The 12,214-nt window shown below is 40.3% G+C and overlaps 1 protein-coding gene across 1 annotated transcript in view; it reads right to left on the minus strand.

Moving 5' to 3' along the window:
• Positions 1-12,214, minus strand: part of LOC122745310 (NACHT, LRR and PYD domains-containing protein 1a-like) — a 57,110-nt gene that overhangs the window by 30,669 nt on the left and 14,227 nt on the right. Inside the window, exons 2-5 of the mRNA XM_043990522.1 lie at positions 10,868-10,926; positions 7,112-7,168; positions 1,601-1,639; positions 1,050-1,085 (exon numbers count right to left, since the gene is read on the minus strand). Of these exons, the coding sequence (XP_043846457.1) occupies positions 1,050-1,085; positions 1,601-1,639; positions 7,112-7,168; positions 10,868-10,926 (191 nt within the window). The remainder of the gene's footprint in view (positions 1-1,049; positions 1,086-1,600; positions 1,640-7,111; positions 7,169-10,867; positions 10,927-12,214) is intronic.

Below are 12,214 nucleotides of genomic sequence, written 5' to 3' on the forward strand. Positions count from 1 at the left end.
TAACTCCAGCATCCACTTTCTTTCCACTCAACTGCCTAGCCCCAGGGGATGGGCCAAGGTTTTCCCTCAACAAGAACATGCTTTTTTTGATTTCTGACTCACTATGGCATACTGTGCTAATTCTGGGCAAAGAGTCTATTATCACAAGGAAAATAAGAGCATAGTTACCTGGCCCTTTATGCATTACAAAGGCATTTATTTATAGTACCTCATTTGATCCAACTTCCAACTACAAAGGAAGGCAGGCAGAGCAAGTATTAAAGCTAGGGAAACTGAGGCTCAGAGAAGGAATGGCTCACTCTGGGCCACACAGGTAGGATCACACATTCAGAGTTAGGAGAGAGCTTTGTGGTCCCAACCCCTGGCTTAGAACCCAGGCCGACTCCAGATGGAGTATTCTTTCCAGGGCACCTTGCTGCCTCTCAAGATGGCAGCCATTGGTAAGATACTTCCTCATCCACTGGGCCTGACCTTCTGGGGCAGGGATCGATCACTCTTGGGATATCATCAGTATAGGGAACTCCCAGAAGAGGAAACTCACTCCACCAATGCAGGTCACTTACTTTCTATGCATTTCACAGGCTTAGAGAGTTGCCTCCTGACTTGCCCAGACCTGCCCCTAGTATGTGTCCCATTTTTTTGAATCTGGGTCTGACTCCAAAGCCAGCCTTCTAGTCACAATGTCACAGAAAAAGCTTAATAAATACTAATGGATGATTACTTCAAAATGTCTCCTTGTTGGGGCAGCTAGGTGGCGCAGTGGATAGAGCACCGGCCCTGAATTCAGGAGGACCTGAGTTCAAATCGGGCCTCAGGCACTTGACACTTACTAGCTGTGTGACCCTGGGCAAGTCACTTAACCCCAATTGCCTCACTTAAAAAAAAATATTTGAAATGAAAAAAACATTTGAAATGGTCAATGACAGTACAATGACAGTACAATGACAGATGAACCAGAAAACTTTAAGCCTGAAGCTTCTCAAGGTTTCTAGTTATTTTTAACAGTGAAAAATAAAATAAAATAAAAGTAAGAAACAGTGTGCACTTACTTGACTTTCCTATTTCCAGCCTTGACTCTTCACTCTCTACAAAAGCAAAACATCCTAATTAGTTTCAGAATGGCACCAACCATGAAACACAAACATGGGCCGCTGTGAACACGGGCCAATAAAAACAGAGGTCTACCTGTTCCCATAGCAACGTTTCCTATCATTCTTCATCGCATCATCCTGTTTTGCCACTTCCTTTTGCCAATTACAAGCCTATCTGCTGTGTGAACCCCTGGAGGGCCTTCCCTACACCAACAGTCCTTCCCAGATGGCAAAGTGTCCATGACAACAATCTCCTGATCGGTAAGCCCCAGAGGGCATGACTTTGGTTTAAAAAGAGATGGCATGCCCACTTATTCTGAATAATCATAGAAAAGAATGGTGTCCATCAAATAAGAATGAAGTGGGAATCACAATCACCTCTGCGTATCAGACATTTGAGGATCCCTGGGTCTTGAAAGATCTAAAGTCATTTGATTAAGTCATTTAACTGATTAAGAATAATTTATTGTTAATAGGTTTTTTCCCCATAAATATCGTTTGAAACTCACCAGACTCTGTTTCAGTACTGCTCTCGGAACTATCTTCTCCTAAATAAAAATCACATAACACATATTCATCAAAAAATTTTTAAAAGAACATTTGAAGACAACTTAAAGTTCATTTAATTAATGCCAAATTTTCTGTTTGGTTGTGTTAGTTTATTAAACTCCTACACAAGTCAGAAGCATGCCTTGCAAGAACAGAAGACTCCCACTAAACTGTTCACACACCCCCAATCCCACTAACTAGCTCCAAACCCCAAGAAGATCTAAGGTCCCATACATACCAAAATCTTCATAGCAATAACTTTTTATGGTAACAACAAACCCTAAAACAACTGGAAACAATATGTATGCCCATGTATCTCCATAGTTTGGAGATTAGGAAAATAAATTGTGACATGTAAATGAATTTGAATATTACTGTGCACTTAATAAAGAAGAAATATGAAGAATTCTGGGGAAAAAAAGGGGGGACTCATAGGAACTGAGGTAGTGGGAAGAGAGAAGACAGTGACTGCAAAAACATAACTGAAAACAACCCCAAACTTTGAACTTTGGCCAAAGGCAATGACTAACATTATTCCAAGAGGGTGGATGATGAAAACATCTCTCCCTCCTCTCAGCTGAGAAGGGGGTGGGGGACTGCAGGTGCCAAATGGGTCATACATAGATAGTTTTGCTTGACCCTTTTTCTTGAACACAATAGAGGGTTGCTATAGAAGAGTACATCAAGAAATAACTCTAATATTTAAAAAATCAATAAAAATTGTAAAGAATTCTTACTCCTTGGCAGCAAGGAGAGAGAAATATCTTTGTTCTTTGGTCAAAATTTCAAATAATGACTTTGGATGAAATGGTGCCACCTTATCTTGTCTCCAAGATAATCTAAGTTTCCCTCCTCCCCAAGGCAAAAATAGAGGAAACATTTCCCATCCAAGATCATGCCCTATGTGGCAGCTAGGTGGCGCAGTGGATAGAGCACCGGCCCTGGATTCAGAAGGACCTGAGTTCAAATCCAGCCTCAGACCCTTGACACTTACTAACTGTGTGACCCTGGACAAGTCACTTAACCCCAATTGCCTCACCAAACAAAAAAAAAAAAACCCAAGATCATGCCCTGATTTTTTTTTTCCACTCTGAGGAAAAGTTCAGAGCTTGGGATCCTCCAGTCTACTGCTATTTCATATGCAGCTGAGGTGAATTACAAAGGCAGTTTCTATTGCTCAGGCCTGTACAAGTTTAGAGTATATATAACTAAGGCTATCCTCTCCTCTCCCCTCCCACTCCTACCCCACCCCCCAAACCTGGCATACCAGATCCAGCTGGCTATCTCCACTAGTCCCTAACCTTGCTCTCTAGTTATCTAGCCAGATAATTTCCATCTCCAATCCCAAAATGTGCTATTGTCTTCAGCCCCTTTCTCTTTGCTGGAAGGAATAAGATCACTGGGAGGAGAAGCTACTGAAGCAGTTTCTCTACCCTGGAAGGGTCACACAGACCCCACCCTCCCCCTCTGCTGCTCACAGGATGACTTTAAGCAAGTCATATCACCTGGATGGGCCTCATTTACCTCATCTGAAAAATAAAAAATTTCCCAATGGAGAAGCAGGGGACCAGGGAGGTGGGAGAGAAAAAGATTTTTGTTTTTAAAAAAGCCCACTCTTGGGGCAGCTAGGTGGTGCAGTGGATAAAGCACCGGCCCTGGATTCAGGAGAACCTGAGTTCAAATCCAGCCTCAGACACTTGACACTTACTAGCTGTGTGACCTTGGGCAAGTCACTTAACCCTCATTGCCCCACGCAAAAAAACAAAAAAAAAGCCCACTCTCCCCAGTGAACTGTAAGCTCCTTGAGAGTAGGGACTATCTTTTGCCTCTTTCACTATCCTTAGCACTTAGCAAAGTGCCTGGCACATAGTAGGTGATTAATAAATGTTTATTGACTTACTGATTGAGACTGGAGCCATGTTAGTCAGACCCCATTACATTTCCTTGATTGACTTTATACTAAAGAGTTAACAATGAAGTGTTTATAGTTAAGCTTATCTATTTTTGCTTGTGATGTAGATGTTATTATACAATAGTCTTATATAACTAGGGCTCATTTAAGGTGGGCCTTCCTGTTGGAAGCGGGGTTCAGAGTTACTCTGATCACATAAATCTAAACTAACCACATCCTTTAGAATAGCAGGTCAAGAGAGGCTCCTCAAAGAAAGACAGAGTTTATGAATTAAAGGCCGCTAGTTCTTGAGAACCATAGCGAGCTTAGGTCTTCCTGCCAGCTCCCTGTAGCGTTGGGAGTTGACCATAACTACCATGCAAGGGACTTTCCAGGGCCTGAGTCTTTTGATGAATAGGATCAGGTCAGTGGCTAGCAGTGCCACCTGGTGGTTGAACTGCATACCAGGGGAAGCTGATGCTAAGAAGTAAGGGAAGAAAGCTGGTTAGGTGGGAGGAGCACAAGACACAGCCAACCCATTTTCTCCCAACACCAAACACTGGCAAGTATGTGGCACAGTGGATACAGCACTGGGCCTGGAGTCTGAAAGACCAGAGTTCAAATCTGGACTCAGTCACTTACTAGCTGTGTGACCCTGAGCAAGTCACTTAACCCCCATTGCCAAGCCAAAAAAACTATGAAAGGTTATTGGAAAAGTCCCATGGTGTGTAGGAACCAGCAGCAAAGCAAATGCTCATGCTTCCTCTTTCTTCTTCTTTTTTTTAAGGCAATTGGGGTTAAGTGACCTACCCAGGGCCACACAGTCAGTAAGTATCAAGTGTCTGAGGCTGGATCTGAACTCAGGTCCTGCTGAATCCAGGGCCGGCGCCCCATCCACTGCGCCCCCTAGCTGCCCCCCTTCCTCTTTCTTTGATGTCATTATTTAATGTCATTTTATATATATATATATATATATATATATATATATATATATATATATATATATATATATTATTTTTGTGGGGCAATGAGCGTTAAGTGACTTGCCCAGGGTCACACAGCTAGTGAGTGTCAAGTCTCTGGGGCCAGATTTGAACTTAGGTCTTCCTGAATCTAGGGCTGGTGCTTTAACCACTGTGCCACCTAGCTGCCCCTACTATAATTTTAATAACATTTTCACATAACCTTCTGAGTTCTTGTTCATCTATATAACTTTTCCATGAGGATTTTGTTTTGCCAAGGGTCAGGAAGACCTGGGTTCAAAGACCAACCTTGACACATACTGTCAGAGATCCCGGGTATGTATGCTGGGCCAGTTCTTTTCCTTTAAAGTTTCTGAGGACAGGGGGCAGCTAGGTGGTGCCATGGATAAAGCACCAGCCCTGGATTCAGGAGGACCTGAGTTCAAAGCTGGCCTCAGACACTTAAGACTTATTAGCTGTGTGACCCTGGGCAAGTCACTTAACCCCCATTGCCTCTCAAAAAAAAATTACAACAAAAAAAAAGTTTCTGAGGACATCCTCAGGTTGCCTGAGAACCAAAAACCACAAGGGATATGTCTTTAGGTCCTCTTGCCAGTTACCAGGAAGCTGAACTACCAACTGAGTGACAACAAAGAGGTGGGGAGCAGTGTTGAGGTGAATCATAATGGTCTCCTTCCCCTGCTGTGGTTAATTAAATCCCCTTTGGTTAACTGTCCAATCTTTTGCAAATTTTGCATTTCATTTCAGTATCAAACCTAAACTCCCAAAGGGCCTGGCCAGACTCTTGCTTTTTCTACAGTAATGGGCAAGCTACAACCTCTGGTGCTCTAGATGACTCTCTAGAAGGACTCGGGAAAATGTACTCATTTCTATTGGCCAAAGGAGCTTTCTCATCTGGACATTCCCAGTGTCAGCAAAATAACAAGTCCCAGCCCAATCCCTATTATTTGTATTCGCTGTTTATATTGTGCTTCTTATTCTGCCCTCTCTAATCAGCATGACTGAGGGTCACAGGATTTAGGACGTATAGTGCAATCTGCCCATTTTACAGATAAGGAAAGTAAGGCCTAAAGAAGTAAAATGGTTTTTCCTGAGATTACCCAAGTAGTCATTGTCAGAGCCAGGAGGAGACATTCAGGCTCCAAATTCAGCATCCTTCTCATTTTTAATTTTAGCCTTCATCTTTGCCATATGTTAAGGTGCAAAAATATTGCATTGTGTTTAAATCCCACAGTCTGATTTGCTCTTCTCCAGTTACTGAGCATTGTTTCCCTTTTCTTTGCCATTACACTGTTATGAAGATTTTTATTCAGATCTATTTTCCCCCTTTAACAACATCCTTCACTTAGCCCAACAAATTCAGGGCATACCCTTTAAGCATGTCTTACATCAGCCAGGATAGAGTTGGTTCACTACCTCAATAGTACCTGTTAGCCCTTTTATTTCACTAGGAGCTTGGAAAAGAAGGCACTATAAAATGTCCATCTGAAACGACAACCAACCATAGAAAATCATTTTTGAGGGAGAAATGGCAAATGTGCCACCTCCAAAATAGATGCAATCACGCTGGCCTGCAGAGATGTTTGGCCACCTCATTGCTAGCCTCCCTTCCACAGTGTAAGCAGTTTGCACGTGCCAAGGAAGAGCTGGGATTTCCTCAATGAGGAAATACTGGGGCAGGTTACAAGCCTAGGAAACTGCACAAGGCACAGAAACGCTAACAGAAATGCCCGGGATCACCCAGCCAGTGTCACAGACAGGATTGGAACCCCAAATCTTCCTAACTAGAAACGCGACACTCTCTCCACTAAGGCTATGCCACCTCAATACAAGAAAGCCAACAAAAGAAATTACAGTACCCTCTGTTGCCTTGGCTATGCTGAATCATGACTTGTCAGGCATAATCACTGGCTACTTGCAAAGCAACACCCCAGGATTTAGACCAATTATATCTGGGAAGAGTTTTGGTGTCCCTCCATCAGGCACAAGTGTGAGCCTGGTGCTTCCTGGAAGGAAAGGGCCAGCCTGGAATAAAGGCCTAACTCACGCATAAGCTTCTGAAAGCTTGGACAGCAGATAATGCAATTCAATTTAGGAAACTGAATTCAATCCAGTACCTACTATAGGCAATAAGAAACAATTAGACCAAAAGGAAACATGTCTGCCCTAGAGAAACTTCTGTTCCATGGCAGAGATACAACCTAGGCACAGAGAAGAAAACATGAAGCATATGCAACAACAAAATACAAAGTAATTGGGTAGGGAGGGCAAAAACAATGAGGCAAAGCCAGAAGCAGCCTCTGAAGTGAGTCCCAAATGATGGCATAGATTCCAAGCCCACAATAAAGGATTTATAATTAGTAACTTTGAAAACATTTTACAGGTAACAAAATGTTGCCTTTTTTAAAAAACAGTCACACTTTGGCTGTGTCTACAGAGTATAGAATAAAACCATAAGCAGGCAACACAACAAACCTCCAGGGCCAGTAGGGTTAATTCTGCCCAACACAGGACTCATCAAGCAATCTGCTCAGGTGTTTTGACTGACCTCCATTATAGCAAGCTCTAGTACGAAACAATAAAAGTCGCTTCCATACCTGGTTGGAGCTCTGGAGAAGCATCCTCAGAAGAATCAAGACTCTCTGATATACTTTCTAAATTTGGGAAAGAAAGAAAATTCAAAATACAAGAATAAAAACAAAGATGAGTAAGCCAGGTATAAACCCTCAAATTCATGTCATTTTAACCCAACAAGCCACAACCCGACTATGGCATCTATTACGTTCAGAATCCAATCACTGATTTTTATCTAACACCAATCTCAAACCCTCTACATCGACTATTTCATGTCATAAAAACAAGGTTTGGATTTCAAACTGATGCCTTTAAAATATAGTTGGCTTACATTGTGGCAAGGAAATTATTTTAGGTAGAAGCAGTCTAAAAAATCATCACACACTCAAAAAAAAAAAACCACAACAGGGCAGGGCAGGGCAGTGTTTGACTTGGTTCCTTAGTCACCAGACTCTACTTTAAACAAAAGAAACTGTACTGTTTGCTTTGTGTGGCCAGCCTGGAGCTCACATTCACAGTTACTGAGGAAGCAATAAAGCAGACAAAAGAACACCTGTTTTTAGACCTATTGTGGAACTTAGAGAGCAGACAAGAGCTCCTATACCAAGAGTCTGGCAGGGCCCAGAGCCAACAGCCAATTTAACCACACAATCAGCCCAACGTTTTTCTCTTTTATCTTGATGGACTGTTTGTGCTAGTAGTGAATTGTTCAGTCTTTCTGAGACTCAATTTCCCCCTCTGGAAAATGAGGACATCAGCCTAGATAATTTCTGAGGTAGCTGGCAAAACAGTTATTGTTCTGCAGCTAGAGAATAATACAAGATGAGGTTGGGCAAATAAGGCGGGGCCACCATGTGGAGGGAAACACTCCTGATTTGACAAGGAGTTTATCCTTGATACACTGGTCCAACAAGGAGATGTGATGGCTTCCTTTTGTTTGTTTGGAAAAAAAGAAAACTATAAAAGTAACCATTTCCTTTTTTTTTTTTTTTTTTGGCAAAGCAATGAGGGTTAAGTGACTTTCCCAGGGTCACACGGCTAGTAAGTGTCAAGTGTCTGAAGCCGGATTTGTACCCAGGTACTCCTGAATCCAGGGCCCATGCTTTACCACTGCGCCATCTAGCTACCCAAAAGTAACCATTTCAATAACAACGAAAAATCTCCAAGGAACTCAACATGATTATATAACCTGAATGGCTTGGTTTTTTAACAGTAAAAGCAACATTGCTTTAATAACAACAATGAAAGAATAAGTAATTTTGACTATTATAAATACCCAAATTAAGTACAAAGGACCTATGAAGGAAGATGAGTCTGCACCCAAAGAGAAACTAATAAACAGAAGTATGTATAGAATGATATTATATATACACACACACATATATACATATCTGTGTCTAATGTTAACCATCTCTAAGGTGGGAGTGGGGAGGAAAGAAAAAAGGAAAACAAGAAATGTATATGATAATTTTAATGTATATTTAAAAGGAATAGGGAGTTGTACTTGACAGATTTGCTGTTTCATGTTCAATCTTTTTTATTATGCTACATTATAAAAATGCTTGCTTTATTCCATAAATTAAAATAAAATAAACATTTTTCCAAAGTTAAAAAATCCAAATTGAGCTACCTAGCACAGGTGGTCTGTGATGAAATTCATGCTACTGACTCTACTTGAATCCTATGTTGGTGTCACTCTTCCTTACCAGCTTCTGGCCAGTTGCCACCAATGGGGTAGTTGTACTGGCCTGAGGCAGCATGTACCATGATAGTCAAACCACCCTCCCTTCACCTTAACTACCACTGCCTCTTAGAGCCCAATAGAGATAGCCCAGGACCATAAACCCCAAACCCTTGGGAATAGTAGTGTTCTCCATACCACCAGTCCTGCTTTTAGTGGGGCCCTGCAGTCATCCTTGGGAGAATCATTGAGGAAAAGGCGCTACCTTCTTGGCCACCACCAACACGAACTGTTCTACAATTGCTGCTTACTTTTTTTTTTTACCTGAATGACTTATAATAAAAAAATTCCTTGATAAACAAATATCGACAACATGTTCATTCTGTTTTTCTCAGGGCTCTTGTCCTTTCACATCTGTATGCGTGAAAATACATATGAATACATAAATAGACTTGTTTGCTTTTTAAGATAGAAAATCTGTCTGTTCATGGTACTCTTGTCATCCTTTACTGAGAATTATTTCATGATCATTTCATTTGTCTCCATATTCCCTGGAAATCCTCACACATTTGTCACTTTAAATGAGGTGGGCATGTCACATCCCACTAACTTGTTTCAGGATAGTTTGTTTGTTACTCCCCATCCTTTGGATATTACATTTATATCTGTTTTTTCCTCCTTTACAAATAAATTATGAAAAATTTTGTATGGCTATTTTTAAATTTTTTCAATTACATGCTTAGGATATACTCTAGTTAATGAGATCTTTGTGTCATGAGTTACAGAAGATCTGTTTCATAACTCTTCTACTGTACAGCCAGACTGACCTCCAAAAAAAAGCAATTCTCCCAGCTGTTTCAGATTATACCTTCTTCCCTATAGTCTCACCAAAAAAAAAAAAAAAGAGTTCTCACTTGTGTTTATTTTTTTTTGACAATTTAATGAGAACAACATAGTGATGTTCTGGAATCAGTTCTTATAAGCTCAAAAAAATCAAGTGTTAAGTTTTCAGTGTGAGAATTTCCACCTTGGAAATTGACAGATAGAACCAATCAGGGCTTGATTTATTGTTGATTGTCTAGATTTTAAGAAATCGATGAGGAAAATGGTAACAATGAAGAAACTTAAAAGTGTGTTGTACATATATTTTTTTCATATCAGAGAGCCAGCTGTTAAAATTTTACCAGCATACCCCTGACACAAGATGTATTTATTATTTTTCAAATTAGGATAATCAATTTCACTAAGGAAGGGTCCCAAAACTTCCTTACTTTCCATTTTACTCTTGGAGTCCAAAAGACCTGAGTTCAACTCCAGCATTAGAAACTGACCCTGGGCAAGTAACTTAAACTCTGTCTGACCCAGTTTCCTCATATGTAAAACAGAGTAAATAATACCTACTTCCTAGGATTGTCATGGGAGTAAATGAGATATTTGTAAAGTATTTTGTGAATCTTAAGGCACTATACAAATTATTATTATTTTACAGATGAGAAAACTGAAGACAAGAGATGTGACTTGCCCAAGGTCACTGTATTAACATACAGTAAATAAGTGGCAGAGCCAGAATCCAAATCCCATTTCTCTGACTTCCAATTCATCACTCTTTATACTATACTGGGATTTCACCTCTTTCATTGTTCATTTTGGTCACCTCAGTTCTATTGTTTTACTGACCAAGTAGCTATTTAATGAGTGTTCAAACAATCAGCTCTTGATATTATTTCCCATTTCCATTATTCTAACTTTTACATACTGATTTTTTTCATTTCTACCATCACTTTTATTGCATCCTTTAAAAAAAAATTACTTGATTTTTCATCAGGTTTCTTTTCCAACTTCTTTAGGGAGCCTCAGTTGACTTCATATTTCTTTCTATCTTTAAAAATTGACCAAGGACTGTTCATTTCTAATTTTCAAGTAACCACAAAGGACATTTTTGTTGGGAGCTATATTAATATGACGTTGCAAATAGGCTCAGGTTGACAAAACATTGTCTTTGTCCAAGAAAAAGCAAATCAGTTACCAAAAAGATGGAGACTGATGTTGTACAGTTTCAGCTTTCAAACAAATACACATCGCTTTAAAATGACCATACCTCTTTCTTGTGAAGAGAGAGTTTCGTAACCGCTAGAAAGGGAGGAGAAACAGCTAGAACTGGGGAGAAAAGAGAGAAGATGTTAAATTGGAATGTTTTCTAGATGAGATAGTTATACTACTCTTCAAGATGCCCATTATAAAATGTTCTCCCCAAAATTTGTTGTGTCACTTTTCAGTCATGTCCAACTCTCCAAGACCCCATTTGGGGTTTTCTTGCCAAAGATACTGGACTGGTTTGCCATTTCCTTCTCCAGCTAATTTTACAAAGGAGGGAACTGAAGCCCAGGGTCACACAGCTAGTAAACTGGATTTGAACTCAGGAAGATGAGTCTTCCTGACTCCAGGCCCAGCACTCTATGCACAATGATGCCACCTAGCCAGGCTTTCCTAAAAATACTGAAAATAAATTCCCAGAATAGTAAATACAATTACCAAGAATGTTGCTTACAAAGAAGATGTTTTCCTTTGGATGGTCCACAGAAATGGAGTGTTAACATGGTTAACAATGAATAAAGTCTAAATAATTACTCTCCATCATGGAAAGAGAAGTAACCTGGAGAACACATTCACCATTGCAGTGGGAAGTCACTTTATTACTTGTAATAAAGGGACTGGACTAGCCAATCTAAGATATCTCCCAGGTCTAAATCCTAGGAACTTCTTCTAGGTCAAAGCTCTCTTGTAATAACTTTTGGGGGCAGCTAGGTGGCGCAGTGGATAGAGCACCAGCCCTGGAGTCAGGAGGACCTGAGTTCAAATCCGGCCTCAGACACTTAACACTTACTAGCTGTGTGACCCTGGGCAAGTCACTTAACCCCAAATGCCTCACAAAAAAAAAAAAAAAGTTGCCTAGGGATAATAACTTTTTTATGACTGGGACTAGATGACTATGATTCTAAATCTTTTTTTGTTTCCTTTTTGTGGTCCCAATACATTTCTCTCAGATGTAGCGGTAAGAGTATTCAGTTTGGACTCAATAAAGCCTGGCTTCAAGTATCTCAACCTGTGTATGCCTCGGCTTCCTGGGGCATAGTTCCCAAGTCACAGATGGGATACAATCTTTGTTGGTGGAGGGCATTTCTAGCCTGATGGACTGTTTGGTTTGGTTTGGTTTCTTTAACCTATAAACTGAACCATTTCAACAACAATAAAAAAAACCCTCCTCAGACTTCCCAATGTGGCCATATAACCTGAACTATATCTAATACAGAGTATAATTACCTAATGACAACAACAACACATTCACTGTATATTTTTGTCTCTATCCTTTTACATGCTTGTGAGAGGTTCTATGCCATGTCTTTTTTTTTAATCAAAAAAAAAAATCAGTCTAGTTAGGCTGCTT

The sequence above is a fragment of the Dromiciops gliroides genome, chromosome 3 (genome assembly GCF_019393635.1).
Source record: "Dromiciops gliroides isolate mDroGli1 chromosome 3, mDroGli1.pri, whole genome shotgun sequence".
NCBI lineage: Eukaryota > Metazoa > Chordata > Mammalia > Microbiotheria > Microbiotheriidae > Dromiciops > Dromiciops gliroides.